The sequence below is a fragment of the Triplophysa dalaica genome, chromosome 8, assembly GCF_015846415.1.
Source record: "Triplophysa dalaica isolate WHDGS20190420 chromosome 8, ASM1584641v1, whole genome shotgun sequence".
NCBI lineage: Eukaryota > Metazoa > Chordata > Actinopteri > Cypriniformes > Nemacheilidae > Triplophysa > Triplophysa dalaica.
This window is the reverse complement of record NC_079549.1, coordinates 7,072,206-7,091,720: the sequence shown is the minus strand read 5'-3', so window position 1 is coordinate 7,091,720 and position 19,515 is coordinate 7,072,206. Positions and strand designations below refer to the sequence as shown.

At 37.6% G+C, this 19,515-nt stretch overlaps 1 protein-coding gene across 3 annotated transcripts in view; it reads right to left on the bottom strand.

The window, feature by feature from the left end:
- The window catches only part of vwa8 (von Willebrand factor A domain containing 8), a 101,827-nt gene that overhangs the window by 50,518 nt on the left and 31,794 nt on the right, over positions 1-19,515 (bottom strand). For all 3 annotated transcript variants that reach the window (XM_056754725.1, XM_056754727.1, XM_056754726.1), the window contains exons 21-31: positions 18,793-18,864; positions 18,094-18,170; positions 16,837-16,912; positions 15,290-15,425; positions 15,080-15,199; positions 11,339-11,544; positions 3,997-4,148; positions 2,340-2,448; positions 1,993-2,131; positions 1,379-1,566; positions 143-265 (exon numbers count right to left, since the gene is read on the bottom strand). In XM_056754725.1, the coding sequence (XP_056610703.1) occupies positions 143-265; positions 1,379-1,566; positions 1,993-2,131; positions 2,340-2,448; positions 3,997-4,148; positions 11,339-11,544; positions 15,080-15,199; positions 15,290-15,425; positions 16,837-16,912; positions 18,094-18,170; positions 18,793-18,864 (1,398 nt within the window). The remainder of the gene's footprint in view (positions 1-142; positions 266-1,378; positions 1,567-1,992; positions 2,132-2,339; positions 2,449-3,996; positions 4,149-11,338; positions 11,545-15,079; positions 15,200-15,289; positions 15,426-16,836; positions 16,913-18,093; positions 18,171-18,792; positions 18,865-19,515) is intronic.

The window sequence follows — 19,515 nt, the reverse complement described above, 5'->3', positions numbered from 1 at the left end:
CAGTCCTGGGTTACAATTCTAACACTTTTTAACACTAATGCTTGAATATTTGACGTTATAAAATATGATAAATTATACCTACTCTAGTTTTAAATACAATCACGTAATAACTGTTTCTAGACATTTGTTTGTAGGCGATTACCTGACTCTCTTTGTTACCCCACCAGTTTGATGTCTTTCGTACTGGTTCCTCTGGTTTGTCCTGAGGCAGAACCAGCCTTCTCACAGCACCAGTAACCATGTCCAGATGCAGCAAAGTATTACCCTATAAAACAGAGAAATACAGTTTGTGCCCTCATATTCTGTTTTACATTGATTTATTTTCACTTATAATGTTTAATAAGGTTTTATGCACCAGAACACTAACACATTAAATATGTTTCAGACATTTAAATTTCTTGTTTCTCCTTTAAAAATACAGTAAATATGGGCAGGAACATACTTTGCTCATCCTTCAATAAGAACCTTATCACAAAGCAACACCGTTACAGTATTATCAGGCTCAAATTATTTTAGCACATTTTTCACTTACTGTATATACTAATAATTTTTATGCTACAGACCACATTTCCTTGACATTGACTTTCTAAGCATTTACAGTAATAGGCATTAATGCATGTACATTTGGGGAACGTGTTATTGTACTGTATTTGGTAATGTCCAGCATCAGTAAGATGCCAACATGGCGATGTTTTGGAACTAGGTAGGGAGTTTAGAAGCATTTTCAGCAAAGGAAGTTTCGGCACCGCAGCGTTTGCACATTTTGAAAATGGCTTATTGGTTGCTTTAGCACAATACTTGTAGATGAGAAAAACTGAGCTTTTCAAGATAAAAACGTAGCTAGAATGGAGTACAAAATAGCTGCAAAATAGACTAATTCAAGTCTGTTTCTGTGCAAACAACATTCATAAGTAGACTTAAGGGACTAAACTGGGACCAAAAATGTAATGTCAACCCGGGATGAATGATGCCTCTAAAAATAACAACAACATCCATTAAAGAACAGGGAAACACATCAAGCTTCAGTCAATCTCCCAGGCTTGTTAACACATTTCCAAAACATAAACACCTAATAGTGTCATTACACATCACATCACCGATCAGATCTAACTTTGGTGAAAGCATAGGCTTAAACTCAAGTTTATTTTCATCTGTGGCCATTTACTATTATTAGACATTGTTTATCCCTCTCGGGTTTGATGGAAATGATGCATCAATTGATAATCTTCTGTTTTCATGTCTAGACAGCATGTTTCTCAGATAAACATCAAGGCAGTGATGATAACTGTAGATGGAGTGATAATGACAGCACATAGATGGCATTTCTTTTATATGCACTGGCTGTGCAGAATAGGCAGGTTAGAGGTCACACACACACCTGTTCTTCATGAAGCACTAGCTGGCTTTGCAATGGATTGCCCAGTGCTGCCACAGAGAGGAAAGGCTGCCACACGCTTCTGATGGTTCGAGGGAATATGTCATTGAGTTCAATACACTGTACAGAGTCCCCTTTCTTCTTCATAGCATAGAGCGATACGGGATTACATGTGGCAACATAAATCCAATCTATAAAACAAAACATTCACATGTCACTTTCGAGAAAAATTTAACATAAGTGTATTAGGACAGGGCAGCATGATATACTCCGAAATGTGTGAACCTACAAAGACATTGCTGTACCGCTTTCAGCGCTCTGCAAATATATGAAGAACATTAATATACTAAGGTAGAAATTAAATTACATAAATTGTGCATATACATCGGATTTGTAAGAGACTGTTAATTTGTTGAATAATTATCTGTTGTTTATCATAACATAAATATTCTTGTTGTTAATGTATTGCCGAGTAATTGTGTGGAAAAATGTGCTCACTGGAGTCATTTGAATGACTTTTTGGCTCTATTTGTTTTCTATTATGTTGAAGTTTTTTTACTGTGTTGTAGTTGTATGTTAATTGACTGTGTAATCATTATGATGTTGTCCTGGCCTACCGTTAGCAGTGGTGACATCACTGACAATGTTAACCTCATTCATGGGGATTTGCCAGTTAGCCTGTTCCTCAGTGAAGCTCATGGACCTAGACTCGTGCCTCTCACAGGGGTAACTCTGAATTCGCAAAAACACTGGACCCTGAAAAGTCCAGAAATATTACAAAAATAGTACAAAAAATAGGAAATATTTAATACATGATATGATTGCATTTTTATAAGGAGTACATTGACACTATCTGTTAAACTAATTCAGCTTTCTAAATAGATGACTGGATTAATGAATACATTTAATATTTACTGCAATATAGACTCAGTGTCTCAATTGTTTGCTAGAAGGTTTACGATACCTTGATATCTATTTGATGTGACTCAGTTGGGCACAACAGCTTTCGGCGTGCATTGCCCTCCTGATTGATGGTCCAGTACCCTGCCATCTTACAGTCTGGCAATGGCAACCTGGGAAAAAGGTATTTGGCTAATTAAATTATTAGAAACCACTTGAATTAATAAAAAAGGGATTTAATCTTCCGATTTTTTGAGAACCTGAATATTTTCGTAATCTGTTTATGTTAACCAGGCTAATGTGTTTAGTTGATGCTAAATGGATATATAACTTAATTTTGATTTCTAGTATTTTGCGCATGTAAACAGTCAATGTATATTTTAAAAAGTAGCATTATTACATTTACATTTAGTCATTTAGCAGACGCTTTTATCCAAAGCGAACTACAAATGAGGTAAACAATGGTAGCAATTGGAACAACAGAAGTACAACTAAAAGCGCAGTAAAATTGGTCTCATATAGCCTACCACAGAATACAAAGCTAAGGATTTTTATTTAACGATAGAAAGAGAATAAAAGAGATAGAAGTCAGAACTGATCGGTCAGGTGCTGACGGAAGAGATGTGTTTTCAGCCGATTCTTGAAGATGGCTACAGACTCTGCCAATCTTGTAGCGGCTGAATGTTCCACATTCAAAAATGTGGAACAGATCCAGAGAAGGTACGTGAGAGATTAAATAAAATGATTACAAATCATTCCCTTTAATAAAAACAACACCGTAATTTATAGAACCCCCTGCTTAACATAAATTAAAAGAAAATATTTGTTTCTTCGCTACATTAACATAGATTAAAAATATACTTGTACAAAATAATATATGTCTAGGAAAATGTTAAAATTAAATTCATAAGCGAAGTGAATAAAGACAAATACGAAACAGAAGAAACAAATATTTTCTTTATTTAAAAGTGTATAATAAACAATAGTGAGAGACTAAAACGAGGAGACATTATTCGTTACGATGATTATACATTAAAGGGATGGTTTATCCAAAAATGAGGTCATTATTTACTCACCATGAGAAAAAGAAATGGCATAGGTCAAGAATCATGTAATAATAATAATTATAATGTAAAATATTTTTCCCTACACACATTCATATCCCTTCAGACCACTTTGATTTCACGGCGCAATCAGTAAAAACTGTTTCATTTGCATAAGTTGACATGCCATCTGCTTAGTTTACCAATTGAGTAAATAATGACTAAATTTGCACCTTTAGGGTAAACTATCTCTATTAATCTATAATTAAATGTTAAAAAACACAATAAACAACACCCATTCATCCAACACCCAACCGCGAGCGGTTTCTATTGAATCTTCGTGAATTTAGCAGCTTATGAGTTACAGTAAAAATGCTGCGTGTCATTTCTGCAATGCGACACCAAAGGTTGCAAAATGATTGCTTAAACATACAGACTAAGCTACTGTATACATAACAACACTGGTATTAACAGATACATTTTAGCAAATCTGAATGGTGTTAATAGTTATGCAGAAATTGCACGCTTCATCTTCAATACAGTACTTTTTTTCCAAGTATGTGCTTTTAAGGACGTAGCTTAGCAAATGCTTGGCAGATGTTTGATTGTAAATCTAGGATACTACGTGACTATGTTTGTCCTTGGATATTAAAAAGAGATGAGGAGGTGAGCTCTTACTCCTTGGCCAGGTGTACACTGGTGGGTTTGGCTCCGATCGGAATGCCGTGCTTGTGCAGAGCTCCAATCAGCACCTCACGCATGTCCTTATTATAGGAGTCAAAGTCGAACACATTCCTCACCACGTTTGCCAGGCCCTCATCTGGAAATTTCTGAAAAAAGGAAAAAGGATGTTAAACTCATGAGACAAAACCATTTACATTTATAAATACAGATGGTAGATGCTTTTATCCAAAGCGACTTACAGAGCATAAAAGGCACATTTTTTCAGTATGCGTGTAATATGTGGTCAAAAATAAAAGCACTATTACAATACCTTAACTGATTGAGCTCCAGGATTGTTTTTTTGTGTAACCTCATTTTGAGAGCCTACTGATTGTCATATGATAAATACAGCAAAACATTACAATAACAATGACACTGCTTCCTTATCATGTAAAAAAAGAAAATCGAAATTCCTAGAATTGACTTGCAATTGACTGACAACTGATTTCTCATTCAATGCGACAGATGAAATCCATCCATAAACTGTATATGCAATCTCTAAATTCTGAGAGCTGTACGAAAAGGAGGTGCTAGTAAGTCATGTTTGTGTGTGAGTGGAGATAAACTCCACAGACAGGTGGCCCAGATTGGCAGTGTGTCAGATCAGGGTGTGAGTGGGCTGATGAAGAGACGGAGCCTCTCTTTTTCCCTCTCTCCTATCAACTTGTCACAAAGACACTCTCCCTCAGGCACTTATCTATTACATCTATACATTTTATCAGCAATGACAAAGTCTGAATTCCTAATGTTGGGCATAACCTTAAAATAATACCGGGTACGTGGCGTTCCGATGCCACGGTAGCATCGCGATCCTAATTTCTTTCATAATACTGGCAATGCAGCTCTATTTTTTAAACATTTGTATCGTAGTACCGTAAGTAATGTTGCATATGCGCATTAAAGTTCTGTATTATAGTAATTTAACAAAATTTCCCCATGTTTTACTCACCCTCAAGTCATTCTGACTGAATATGACTTTATATAATATTATATAATGAATAATAATGCAATATCGGAGTTATAAAACCACGCATCATTTTTCTTCCAAGCGGTAAAATGGGAGTGAAAGATCAGAAAAAGTGCATCCATTGATAAAAGAACTGTTCGAAACGGCTCCTTGGTCTTAACAAAGGCCTTCTGAAGCAAATCGATGCGTTTGTTTAACAGAAATATCCAAATTGACAGTGCTATTAATGTTAATGTCTAACTTGCGTTATCCCTCGGCTGCACGTGAACCAGAAATTCTTCACCGGACAAGCCTGCTTCATTTGCCGGAAAAACAAGCCTCAGGTTCACACACATCCTTGACAGGTGACGTAATGTTATGTAGTCGGGAATGTAATGCTTTCATGATGAAGGAATTGGTGATTTTTACATTTTTATAGTTTTTAGGTACAGTTGTGTTCAAAATTGTTCAACCCCCACTGAAATTGATTGTTTTGGTCGGTTTGACATTGATTATGATCATTCAGTCATCCTGCTTACAATTAAATCAAAGAGGCACGTGTAGGTCAGACAAATATAACATAACATTTATAATGAAATAACCACAAATGTCTTTTCTGAGCTCACATCATTATCAGTTTTATTCAACCCCCAAGTGACATTCAATCTTAGTACTTAGTACAACATCCTTTTACAGTTATAACAGCTTTTAAACGTGAAGCATAGCTTGACACAAGTGTCTTGCAGCGATCTACGGGTATCTTCGCCCATTCATCATGGGCAAAAGCCTCCAGTTCAGTCACATTCCTAGGCTTGCGCACTGCAACTGCTTTCTTTAAGTCCCACCAGAGGTTCTCAATCGGATTTAAGTCTGGTGACTGCGATGGCCACTTCAAAATGTTCCAGCCTTTAATCTGCAACCATGCTCTAGTGGACTTGGAGGTATGCTTGGGATCATTGTCCTGTTGAAAGGTCCAACGTCTTCCAAGCCTCAGGTTTGTGACGGCTGCATCACATTGTCATCCAATATCTCCTGATACTGAAGAGAATTCATGGTACCTTGCACACGCTGAAGCTTCCCAGTACCAAAAGCATGATTGACCCCCCGCCATGCTTCACAGTAGGCAAGGTGTTCTTTTCTTCATAGGCCTTGTTCTTCCTCCTCCAAACATAGCGTTGATCCATGGGCCCAAACAGTTCTAATTTTGTTTCATCAGTCCACAGAACACTATCCCAAAACTTCTGTGGTTTGTCCACATGACTTTTGGCATACTGCAGTCGACTCTTCTTATTATTTGGGGACAGCAAGGGGTTGTGCCTGGGAGTTCTGGCATGGAGGCCTTCATTACGCAGGGTGCGCCGTATTGTCTGAGCAGAAACTTCAGTACCCACATCTGACAAATCTTTTCTCAGTTCCTCAGCAGTCACACGGGGACTTTTCTCCGATCTACGCTTCAGGTAGCGCACAGCAGTCGAAGTCAGCATCTTCTTTCTGCCACAACCAGGTAGCGTATCAACAGTGCCCTTTGCCTTGAATTTGCGAATGATGCTTCCTATGGTGTCTCTTGGTATGTTTAACATCTTTGCAATCTTCTTATAGCCATTGCCCTTCCTGTGAAGAGTAATCACCTGTTCTCTTGTCTTCCTGGACCATTCTCTTGACCTCACCATGTTTGTAACCACACCAGTAAATGTCTAGAAGGAGCTGAGTATCACAGTCATTTTAAAGCTGCCTAATTGGTGCTTATTAGGCTTTATTGCTCCTCCCTGATATCCACAGGTGTTTTCAATACCTGATTGAAAACACTTCATTGAACCTCTGTTCTTCAGAGTGGTAGTCTTTAAGGGGTTGAATAATTATGTCAATGAAGAATTCACAAAAGAAACATTTACTACTGTATTACAAAACTAATTGATGTCATTTTAGTTGCATATGGTTCTTTAAGAAGTCCTTGTAGGATTTCATTCTGAATACAATTACAAATGTACACTAAATTCCCTAAAACCATTTACAGCATTGGGGGTTGAATAATTTTGAACACAACTGTAGCTCAATAGCGCGGCTTGCAACCGCATCGCTTCTATTTTAAGAGCCAAATGGGCCTAAATAAGCTCCTAAATGGGGTTATTAATGAAGCAAATATTGGTGGTTTTTAAATAACAAAGATATCAATCTAAAACAAAATAAATACTTTTAATATACAGTTGAAAGAAAAAGTATGTGAACCCTTTGGGCTTACTTGGATTTCTTCATAAATTGGTCATAAAATGTGTTCTGATCATCATCTAAGTCACAACAATAGAGAAACACAGTCTGCTTAAACTAATACCGCACAAACATTATATGTTTTCATGTTTTTATTGAACACAACATGTAAACATTCATAGTGCAGGGTGGAAAAAGTATGTGAAACCCTAGGCTAATGACTTCTCCAAGAGCTAATTGGAGCCAGGAGTCACCCAACCTGGGGTCCAATCAATGTGATGAGATTGGATGTGTTGATTAAAGCTGGCCTGTCCAATAAAAAACACACCAGTTTTGAGTTTCCTGTTCTGAAGAAGCTTTGTCTGATGTGAACCATGCCTCGCACAAAAGAGCTCTCAGAAGACCTATGATCAAGAATTGTTGACTTACATAAAGCTGGAAAGGGCTACAAAAGTATATCTAAAAGCCTTGATGTCCATGTGTCCACGGTAAGACAGATTGTCTACAAATGGAGAAAGTTCAGCACTGTTGCTACACTCCCTAGGCGTGGTCGTCCTGTAAAGATGACTGCAAGAGCACAGCGCAGAATGCTCAATGAGGTGAAGAAGAATCCTAGAGTGTCAGCTAAACACTTACAGAAATCTCTGGCACATGCTAACATTTTTGTTGACAAATCTACAATAAGGAAAACATTAAACAAGAATGGACTTCATGGGAGGACACCACGGAGGAAGCCACTGCTGTCCAAAAAAAACATTGCAGCACGTTTGAAGTTCGCAAAAGAGCACCTGGATGTTCCACAGCACTACTGGCAAAACGTTCTGTGGGCAGATGAAACCAAAATTGAGTTGTTTGGAAAGAACACACAACGCTATGTGTGAAGAACAAAAGGCACAGCACACCAACATCAAAACCTCATCCCAACTGTGAAATATGGTGGAGGGGGCATCATGGTTTGGGGCTGCTTTGCTGCCTCAGGCCCTGGACGGATAACTGTCATCGATGGAAAAATCAATTCCAAAGTTTATCAAGACATTTTGCAGGAAAACTTAAGACCATCTGTCCGCCAACTGAAGCTTAACAGAGGATGGACGATGCAACAGGACAACGACCCAAAGCATAGAAGTAAATCAACAACAGAATGGCTTCAACAGAAGAAAATACGCCTTCTGGAGTGGCCCAGTCAGAGTCCTGACCTCAACCCGATTGAGATGCTGTGGCATGACCTCAAGAGAGCGATTCACACCAGACATCCCAAGAATATTGCTGAACTGAAACACTTTTGTAAAGAGGAATGGTCCAAAATTTCTCCTGACCGTTGTGCAGGTCTGATCTGCAACTATAGGAAACGTTTGGTTGAGGTTATTGCTGCCAAAGGAGGGTCAACCAGTTATTAAACCCAAAGGTTCACATACTTTTTCCATCCTGCACTATGAATGTTTACATGTTCTGTTCAATAAAAACATGAAAACGTATAATGTTTGTGCGGTATTAGTTTAAGCAGACTGTGTTTCTCTATTGTTGTGACTTAGATGAAGATCAGAACACATTTTATGACCAATTTATGAAGAAATCCAAGTAAGCCCAAAGGGTTCACATACTTTTTCTTTCAACTGTATTTATTGGTTCTCTAAATGCCAGCCCCACCAGCTTATGAAAATAAAGGCAATTTTTTTTAGGCCTGTTTGGTGCAAATTTATAGAACCTTAATAAAATTGATAACGGAACGCTGAGCAGTTTTAACAAAGTAAAAATTAATCAGTAGCCTGTTTTTGCAACTTTAACTGTATAAAAAAGGCAGTTCTTTTGTTTTACTTTTTTTTTTATATGCTCAGGTAGACTCAAAAATGGCCTGTTAAAAGAATCTTGCTCCCCCGCATCGTGTTCATCAAAATACACACAAATAAAGACTTGTTTTAAAGGTTCCTAAGCGAACCATTTTATTGAAGTACACTACCATTGTAATTTTGTGTTGTTCGTAACACATACAAACACACAAGCTTGCTTTGATAAATATATAATACTACTACAGTATTTTTATGTGGGGAATTGTGGACAGAAATCTCCCATATGTTTATCTTGCAATTTACTTAAACTGCCAGACAACCACCATAAAGACAACGTTAACTATTGCTATGGATAGTGTTTCTTACAGTGATCCTATAGTTTTGTCATGGCAAAGAGTTAGAAAGTAAACTAAACAGTTTAACCACAGCAGAGATCAATCAGGAATGGGATAAACCGAGATGACTGATGAAATTACATTTTGTTTTGAATTATGACTGACATGCAAATTTACAGTCCTCACAATCTCATTCCTGTAAAGAATCCAACAGAGCACGCTGCGATCGTTATACTGGTAGTACAATGACAGCTGCGGTTCAGCAGGTGTGTGGCACGAACGTGCTCCTACCCATACAGTATCAGGGGAAATAGATAATTTTTTATTGAAACCAAAATCGGAACATATCACTCTGGTACATAAAGAGAATAAAACTGCTGGTTCCAAAATAAGTTCCCAGTCACTGGGATTGTCCATCCCAGTCCGTACACACATTTATCAAGTCACAGACGTTTCAGTACTTTGTTACTAACATACGGAAAGTACATATAAACAGAACCAATCATTCCTGAGTAGTATAAAGAAGATGGCATTTTCATTTCTTTGTCTATCATGCATTTTAGACCGCCCTGTTTCCGCCCTGAATCTTAGTGTAAAGTAAAAGTTGATTGGCGGAAGCAAGAATATGCCCCATTGAACATGCCCCAAGAAGGCGGAAGTTACCCGATTGGCTTCAGTAGATAGTGGGCGGAGTCCACCTATTTGTGGAATGTGTACACGTCTTGACGTTAAAAATGTTTCAAAATCCACAAATGCATAGAGTGCGATCCACTGATCCACAAATGTGTGCAGCGATTCACAAATGGACAGAAAGCGATCCAAAAATGTGTTGAAAGCGATCCACCAACGAATGTCATTAAAATACATTTATAAATATTTTTGATTAGCAAATCTCATTTTCTAATCATATTATTTATTTAGAATAATGCAACAATTCTGATCCCATAGAATTACAATCAAAATTTTCTTTTGATAAAATTCTGTCAGAAGTGTCAGAAATGTTGAGACTTAGTCCAGCAGTGTGGCTTTACATATGACAAACTATGCATGCTTTACTGTCATCCAGTCTAATATTAAAGTCACCAATGAAATAAAAAATGACAATTCTTATTTTACTGCAGTGTTAATTATAAACCCTTTATCCATGCAAGTGATTCTGTTTTTTAAATTCATGTGCCCTCATAATCTTTAAAAAAAAATCTGAAAATGTACTTCTGCCTTCAAGTGGTGATCAATCTGTGATGGCGTCAGTTTGACAGCTTGGGCAGAGCATGTGCTAACTCATCCCCCTCCAACTCAGTTAGCTGCAAGTTCTATTTCAAAATGAAATACCCGCTTTTCTACATCCAATCGATTCAGATAGAAAAACAAAAGTCACACATTCTATTTTTCTCATCCTAAGTATGACATGGCGTTTCATTCGGAAATGCATCCGATTAAGTAAAAACAATTGCGATTTATGTTCCATGGGGACTTTAATGACGTCATGCACAGTGTAACATGGCACAATAAAGTGACCAAAATAAATTATGTCTATCTAAATTTTTGAATGTTTTTTCTAAATTAAAACAATCCTGAATCATAATACACTCGGTTACATTTTGAACAGAGTTTTTCTCCATGGTTGACGACTAATAGCTGGAATCTGCTTCCAGACGACATCAGACGTTCACCAACATTAGCTAATTTTAAATCTAGATTAAAAACACACTTGTTTAGCTGTGCATTTACAACCTGAGCACCGTGCTGGTCTACATCAACTGCACTTCTATTTCTAATTTATTCTTATTCTTTTTATATATACACTCACATTTTTTATAAATTTTATTGCTGTTTTATTGTTTCTTAAAATCTAAAGTATTCGTGATCATTTGCATTTTAAAGATGCGTCTTATTTCTCTCTGTCAATCATTTTATGTTAAGCACTTTATGTTAAGCACTTTGAATTGCCCTTGTGTATTAAATGTGCTATATAAATAAACTAGCCTTGCCTTGCCTAATAAACAAGACAACCTGATAATTACCTGCAGATGCTTTACAATGTTGACCACCTCTCGTGTAGAGTATGGGTAGGTGATGGTTCCTTGATCGGCCATGTTCCGGAGCTCTCCAAATGCAGCCACCAGCTTCTGGAGAATAGCATCAGGAACGTCAGGCCCGTATTGTTTCAGCATTGCAAACTCTGCCTGAGGTTTGGGATTGTCCACTGCATGGCAGCTAAATATGTCACCTGAAAGAATATTTTGATATTAGAAACACAATTGCTAGAGGATTTTTGCAATTGCACTAATTTTCTGATAGAGTTCGCAGACTTCTTATCGGATCTATTGGTTAACGTCGATAAAGTACTGATTGTTGGAGATTTTAATATCCACGTAGACAGTGCTAACGATCCATTAGCTGTGGCGTTTAAAGAACTACTAGACTCTTGTGGTGTAACACAATACATCAATAGACCTACTCATCGCCTTAATCATACCCTAGACTTGATTATATCTCACGGAGCCGATCTAACCAATATCGATATTATACCTCAAAGCGACGATGTTTCCGATCACCATCTTATAATATGTACACTGCGCACTGCAGAAATCAGTTGTATATCTCGTTATCGACAAGGTAGAACAATCACCTCAACTACTAAAGATAGTTTCGTAAAGAACTTGCCAGATCTGACTTCTCTAATAACCTTTCCAACGAATATAAAATTGCTCGATGACATGACCAGCAACATGGGCACTATTTTCTCTAATACATTAGAAGCGGTCGCACCTATGAAGTCAAAAAGGATAAATGAAAAGAACATAGCACCATGGTATGATAACACCACTCGCGCCCTAAAAAGAGAAACGCGTAAACTGGAGCGAAAATGGAAACAAACCCAATTAGAGGTCTTTAAAATTGCATGGAAAGAGAGTGCAAGCTGTTACAAAAAGGCACTAAAAGCAGCAAAAGCCGAGCACTTCCGTAACCTCATAGAAAATAACAAAAACAATCCAAGGTTTTTATTTAGTACAATTGCTAAATTAACAAACAAACAGACTCCACCTGACCTGGGTATTCCGCCGCACCTTGGTAGCAATGAATTCATGAAATTTTTTACAGAGAAAATCAAAATAATACGAGACAACATAGCTAAAACCAAACCTCCAAGTTTGTCGGAAGAATTAGTTTCAACCGTCACCCAAAAAGAAAAGCTAGAGTGTTTTTCTCCTATAAATCAGGAAGATTTAATTAAAATTATTGCAACATCCAAACCGACGACATGCTTATTAGACCCCATTCCGACTACTTTATTAAAAGAGTTACTACCTGCTGTAATTGAGCCCATTTGTAACATAATCAACTCGTCTATTAATCTAGGACATGTCCCAGGACCCTTTAAACTGGCTGTAATTAAGCCTCTTATCAAAAAACCAAATTTAGACCCAAATGAACTTGGAAGCTATAGACCGATTTCAAATCTCCCGTACTTGTCTAAAATACTAGAAAAAGTAGTGTCAACTCAACTGTGTACCTTCCTACAAAATAATGACATGCACGAAAAGTTTCAGTCTGGCTTTAGACCGCATCACAGCACTGAAACTGCGCTCGTTAGAATTACAAATGACCTTCTTATTGCTTCAGATAAAGGAAACATCTCACTCTTAGTCCTGCTTGACCTTAGTGCTGCTTTCGATACTGTAGACCATAAAATACTACTAGATCGTTTACACCATTATATCGGTATTCAGGGACAGGCACTGCAATGGTTCAGATCTTACTTAACAGACCGATATCAATACGTCCATTTAAATGGGAAATCGTCAAATCTTACGCAAGTCAATTATGGATTACCACAGGGATCGGTTTTAGGACCCTTGCTTTTCTCCATATACATGCTGCCCCTCGGCAACATTATTAGAAAACATGGAATTAGCTTCCACTGTTATGCAGATGATACTCAGCTATATATCTCATCAAGACCAGATGATTCCTTTAAGCTATCCAAACTGGCAGAGTGCATCGAGGACATAAAACATTGGATGACTAGTAATTTCCTCCTTTTAAACTCTAGCAAAACAGAAATATTACTTATAGCACCAAAATTAAGTAAACCGAATATCTCCGATTACAGCCTGCAAATTGAAAGCTGCACTGTTACTCCAACAAATACAGTTAAAGACCTAGGCGTTATATTAGACGGCAACCTGTCATTTAAAAATCACATCTCAAATATCACAAAAACAGCCTTCTTCCACCTTAGAAATGTTGCCAAATTACGAAATAGTTTATGTGTTGCAGACGCAGAAAAGCTTATTCATGCATTTGTGACCTCACGGCTTGACTATTGTAATGCTCTACTTAGTGGTTGTCCTGTATCATCGATAAACAAACTACAGTTAGTTCAGAATGCAGCTGCCAGAGTTCTTACTAGGTCAAGAAAATACGATCACATAACCCCAGTTTTATCATCGCTTCACTGGCTACCCATTAAGTATCGCATTGATTTTAAAATTATTTTAATTACTTACAAAGCCCTGAACGGTTTAGCACCTACTTACTTAACCGAGCTTTTATCACGTTACAACCCATCACGCTCGCTGAGATCTCAAAACTTAGGACTTTTGACAATACCTAGAATAACAAAATCCACCAAAGGTGGACGAGCTTTCTCATACGTAGCACCTAAACTCTGGAATAGCCTTCCTGATACTATTCGAGGGTCAGACACACTCTCCCAATTTAAATCTAGATTAAAGACACATCTTTTCAGCCAAGCTTTCACTTAATGCATAGTTAATGAACAGCAGCTACGCTAATTATTCTCTTTATTCTCTTTCCGCCTCTGCCTCGGGATGCCCATCCCGAGGTAGGAAGAAGTTCCACCATGTCCAGACGACCGACAGATGCCCATCCCGAGGTAGGAAGAAGTTCCACCATGTCCAGACGACCGACAGATGCCCATCCCCAATTGAGATTACACCAGATACAGCTGCAGACTGACTGACCATCCCAGCTCCATCTAAGGCAATTCCACCATCTGCCAAGAGAAATATGACCATCGGACCATCCCAGCTCAGACCACTACATCCCCAACCAAGAGCAAAGACGGACTATTTGTCTTATTAATGCTGAAGTTACAATATTTGGTATTAAATGCTAAACTAAAATCACATGTCACCAGTCTGAGTGCAGCTATGACACGTCAGAGGGGATCTGGCCCTCCCGGTTGAGCCTGGTTTCTCCCGAGGTTTTTTTCTCCATTAATCAATCATTGGAGTTTGGGTTCCTCGCCACAGCAGGGCAGTGTTGGCCTGCTCACCGGGAGACTGCATTCATTCATTTATTTATTTAGAAATTAGATGTTATTTATTAGAATGAACTTACTCGTTGTATAAATACCATGCACTGTGCTGTGTTTTAACTTTTCTGTTTTTCCTGTTTGCCCCTGTAAAGCTGCTTTGAAACAATACACATTGTGAAAAGCGCTATATAAATAAACTTGAATTGAATTGAATTGAATTTTTATCTACAGTGAATTATAGACCATTTAACAAATAGATTTTTTATTTTGAGTTGCCAACTTTATGCTACAGAAAAATCTTTTGTTCCACTTTGTTGTAATGATATGATCAATAGGAGAGGACTTTAAAACCCAGTGTTTTTCCATTGAATCTTACTTAATGTTATATGCCATGTATCCAATTATGTAAGGCTTGTGTCCACTCTATACAGTAATCAATAAAGGACATTTGTCAATTCCATCTATAGAAGAATCTCACCAAGAGCGCCAAAGAAGTCATTTCCCAAGAATGGAAAGCCAGGTCGATTTGCTAAAACAATCATCCGAAAGTCTGGATGCATGGAGATTACATTCGACCTCCATGATGCTTCCGATGGACCTGTGGAAAAGGTGAACAATCCCAGTGTTCAAGACTGTCTGTGACTATCCCACGATATCAAATATATTCAATCCTTTCTGCTCATTTAACCTGACACTATTCTCCTTCCATCTGCCAGAATCATCTCTCCGCTCTCCACCAATGTTTTTAGGATACAGGTAACATTTGTGGGTGCTTTGTCAGCTTCATCTATAACCAGGATATGTCCCATCTTCACAGCTTTCACCTTAAAAACAATACAGAAGCACATACTGTATGACATTTTGCATCAACAGTTTTTTGTTGCATATGCCATGTCAACAATGGATCACACACACACCATGACCAATATACACTGCTGACATTTTAAAAAAATAAGGCTGTCTACATCTGGATACTGCAATGCTATCATGGTGACAGCGATGTCAATTCATAAGGTCAGTGGTTTTCAACCTGTGGGTCACCAGGAGTAAAATACATTTGTTGAAACATGATGTAAAATACAATATTTAAATATTTTTGGCTGACCAAATCTGATACATTTCACTGCAGCTCCGATTATCTTAACTCCAAAATATCAAAGAGGAGTGTGAGTTAATGGACAACTATAGATAATACGCATATTCATCTTGTTTTCAACATCTCTAACATATATCTGACATTTGCTCCTTTTATGTGCAACCCTGAGCTGTCTGTGGGGGTTTCCTAGCTGCTTTAATCTGTCGGCCGGCACAATGCGACACCATTCTGAAACCCTGATATCAGATGAGACATCATAAGGGGCTTCAAAGTCTAAAGTCTATCTATACACAAAGAGCTGCTGCTGAGTGCTAATTGAGGGGCTAAATTCCTGTGTCACAGTCCACTTTTCATTTCCATCCTTTGCATTGAGCAGAGAGATCATTAAAAGCCTTTCCCTGGTTCGCAAACTTTCTAAATGGCACCATCATGCTAACAAAACAACATACGGACTTCAGACACGGACTGTGTGGAGGATAATAACACACTGTCCTTGAGGTCATTCATTAATTTTTAACGCCGTTTCCCTCATTTGTGCTTGGGTGTCCTCTGGGTGTGATCTGGCAACATGTTTGTCCTCGCCGAAGCAGTGGTCTGGACCATCTGCTGATAGATGAATAAATATCACTATGCAAAGTTTACACTTCACACGGCTGGTTTTCGGTGGAGTGCAGGACGGCCAGAACAGCTGCTTGTAGGCGAGAACATGGGAAAAGTAAGTCTGTCTAACAAGGGTCTGATATTTCCCAGCACGCATTGCAATTTATTTAATCTAGGGGTTCATATTTAATAAAAAGGTGACTGTTTTAGTGTTTGCAGCATTTATTTCTGTGGTGGTTGTTGTTGTCACTGTTAGAGGCCTGATGTATTGATTTTTCCCCTTGCAAAACACTTTTTTTATCTGTTTAACAGACATTCTTCTTTTTTTTATCAAAATCAACCTCTAGTTGAGATAACAGGGTAAAATGCTAGAACGCCCTTACTTTTTGCTTTAAATTATAGAAATCATTCTGAAATTTCCATTGACGTTTTTAAAATTTCGGTTAATGCAACCTCTGGTCAGAAACACACCTAAGATGCTTTAGATTTTTGTCACCAGATCCTGTAAAAAGAACCCATGATATTAAATGAATACTGACCAATGGGGAGTCTTCATAAACGATGATTCCATCTCGGACAGAGGGCTGCAAAGTTAAAGTCTGGACTGTAGTATCTCTGTTGGAAGATGAGATCAGATCATGTATCATTAACACACCTCGAAGGTCTCAGTGGACTTGAAATTAACCCACATTTGATAGACAAAGCAGTGTTTAATTTGACATGTGGCACATTTCTCTGTGGACGTACTGAAAGAACGTACTGAAAAAACCCTAAAGTGATTATTTTGGTCTTATTTTTTTTGTAACTATTAATGAGGCCACAATGCAAGTGTGTGTGACTTTGGGTTAACTTTCAACAAGAAACTTGATAGCAAACTACATCCTCCATAGCTGGGTTGGAAATCAGGGATTTTGTTCAAGTCAAATTTAAACTCGCATGACCAATATGACAACTAGGTTTTTTAAGAACCTGTAAGCCTTTTTTAACTTCATTCAACATTTTACTCTATGCAAAAATGTCCAAATGTTCTTATTTGTGTTCAATTCAAAAGTGGCACCTTTAGACATACCAAACCAGGTTTGGTGCTAAATGCCATTGATTCTCACTTCATGTGACTTATTGCAGCATGGCAAAAATATGTAAATGACTTGAAAGATTGAATGAAAGATTTGATTTGTCAAGAGTGACTTAATGTCCTTACACAAACCCACTGCATTTAAATACAGCACACTGTAAGCTTGCTGCTTTTTTGGCATACTTTTTACATTATATAAAACTGCAACTCGTATATGTCTAACTTCGATTGCGGTTTACGGAATACAGAAAATAATATAAGTTTAGTATGAAGTGAGTGTTTTGAATGCATCATGACAAATTTTCATTTAAGAAGGAACTATTCCGGAATGCAGCCTTTCAAACACTGCTGTTCTCTATGCCCTTAGGTGTCCTAATTTCTTAGGGATTAAAATAGCTCACTCCACCCTTAGAGAGGAGACTTTTTATTTCAGGCACTCAATGAGTAGAAAAGGAAGTTTCTTTTTCTAATGGAAAACACTCATCTGTGACTACATCTTTATCTTTATGATAAAGAATGATGTCCTTTTCTTCATGCTGTTTACAGATGGTGATGCATAACAGTTCACCAAGGAAACAGCTTGAGGCACATTAAAGCACACATGATGTCAGTGGAAATGGGTCACTCCCGGTGTGGCCACGTAACCAGGTTCTAATTGAGTCTACAGGAGAATGGTTTCTTTTAATAGGTGTTTTCAGGAGAACTCCAAGGATTTGTTTACCTGTGCAGCTGAAGATATTCCCTAGGCCTGTTTAGGAGATGCAAAAATCGATCAACAATCTTGTTTTTCCCAACACCCTGTGAATAAAGGATATTGATGTTAAAGTGGTATTTAGTGGCACATTTCAATGGTATTTTCGGCATAAATTGTTCAGATGCAAAACCCTCAAAATCCTTCAGACAACATTTCATTTAAACAAGCATTTTTTATCAGGCTCCTCCATTTACTTCCAGTAATACCAGATATTTCAGACCGGGAAGTGTGGTCTTTAGTGGGTTTTGAAGCAAAAAAAATTGAGAAACATACACTATGTGTGGAGAGCAGTCTATTAAAATCACAATCTCATTTTTGACAGAGGTGGCTTTAAGAGGGTTTTGCATCTGAACTTTTCATATGCAGCATTTGAAATCAATCAATCATCGCTCCAAACTCTAAACATGACAGCAGTCAATACAAGCCGACTCTCACACCAAACACAATCCCAGAAAACCCGCAGGTCTGTAACACAAGAGAGTGGGAGAGTGCTAGGCTTCAGTACACTTCAACAGAAGTTTGCACTTTTAGTAGGTAGATAGATGCTTTAAAAACACTGATATGCTTCAGGGAGAAAAGCCAATGCCCAGGGCTAGCATACTATATGTGTCTCTTCACTTGGTTTTGTTATGGACAGGCCTTCTAGAGATGGGAATCCTCAGTTACCTGGTTCCCCACCAGAAGCAGGTGTTCCCCCAACAAGAAGTCCTTCAGCATGTCTTGCATCACCGTCATGTGCTGTGAATGAACAAAACAAAACACATTAAACAATCAGACCAGAATATAGCACTATTCATTTGGATCGAAGCTGTAGCATTTAGAAACACTTAAAAAGAACTTAAAAAAGATTACAAAAATAATAATTAATATTTATAAAGTTATGAGTTAAAACATAAGTTTTAGTGTCAGCATTTGTGGCATAATTATATACAAAACAAAATCTACATGGATCTACTGTATAAGCCCCAAAATGGGGGTCACATTTTTCACTGAAGCACATGAATTATACAGTAAAACCCAGTTTATAATTCAAGCTATAGTTTTTTGTAGTTCTTTTTTAGGTTAACTTCTTTTGTGAATACCCTTGAGGTTATGCATTATTAAGATTTGTTGGTGGAGTTTGCTTTACATATCTCTTTTTGGTATCATTGAGCATGAGAATGTTGCCAATAATCAGAAATAAAATGACTGTACTTATATAAAATAAGAATAAAAAAAAAAATACTCCATTTACCTTTTTGAGTTTTTAGATCAATTGTGATTGCCATACGATTTAAAAACACCAAAAAGGTCAAAGCTTCCAAGACACAAATTGTTTATCAATAAGACACATAAAAATTATGTTTATCACACAGACACATACAAAACAAGAGATGCGGGCAGATATGA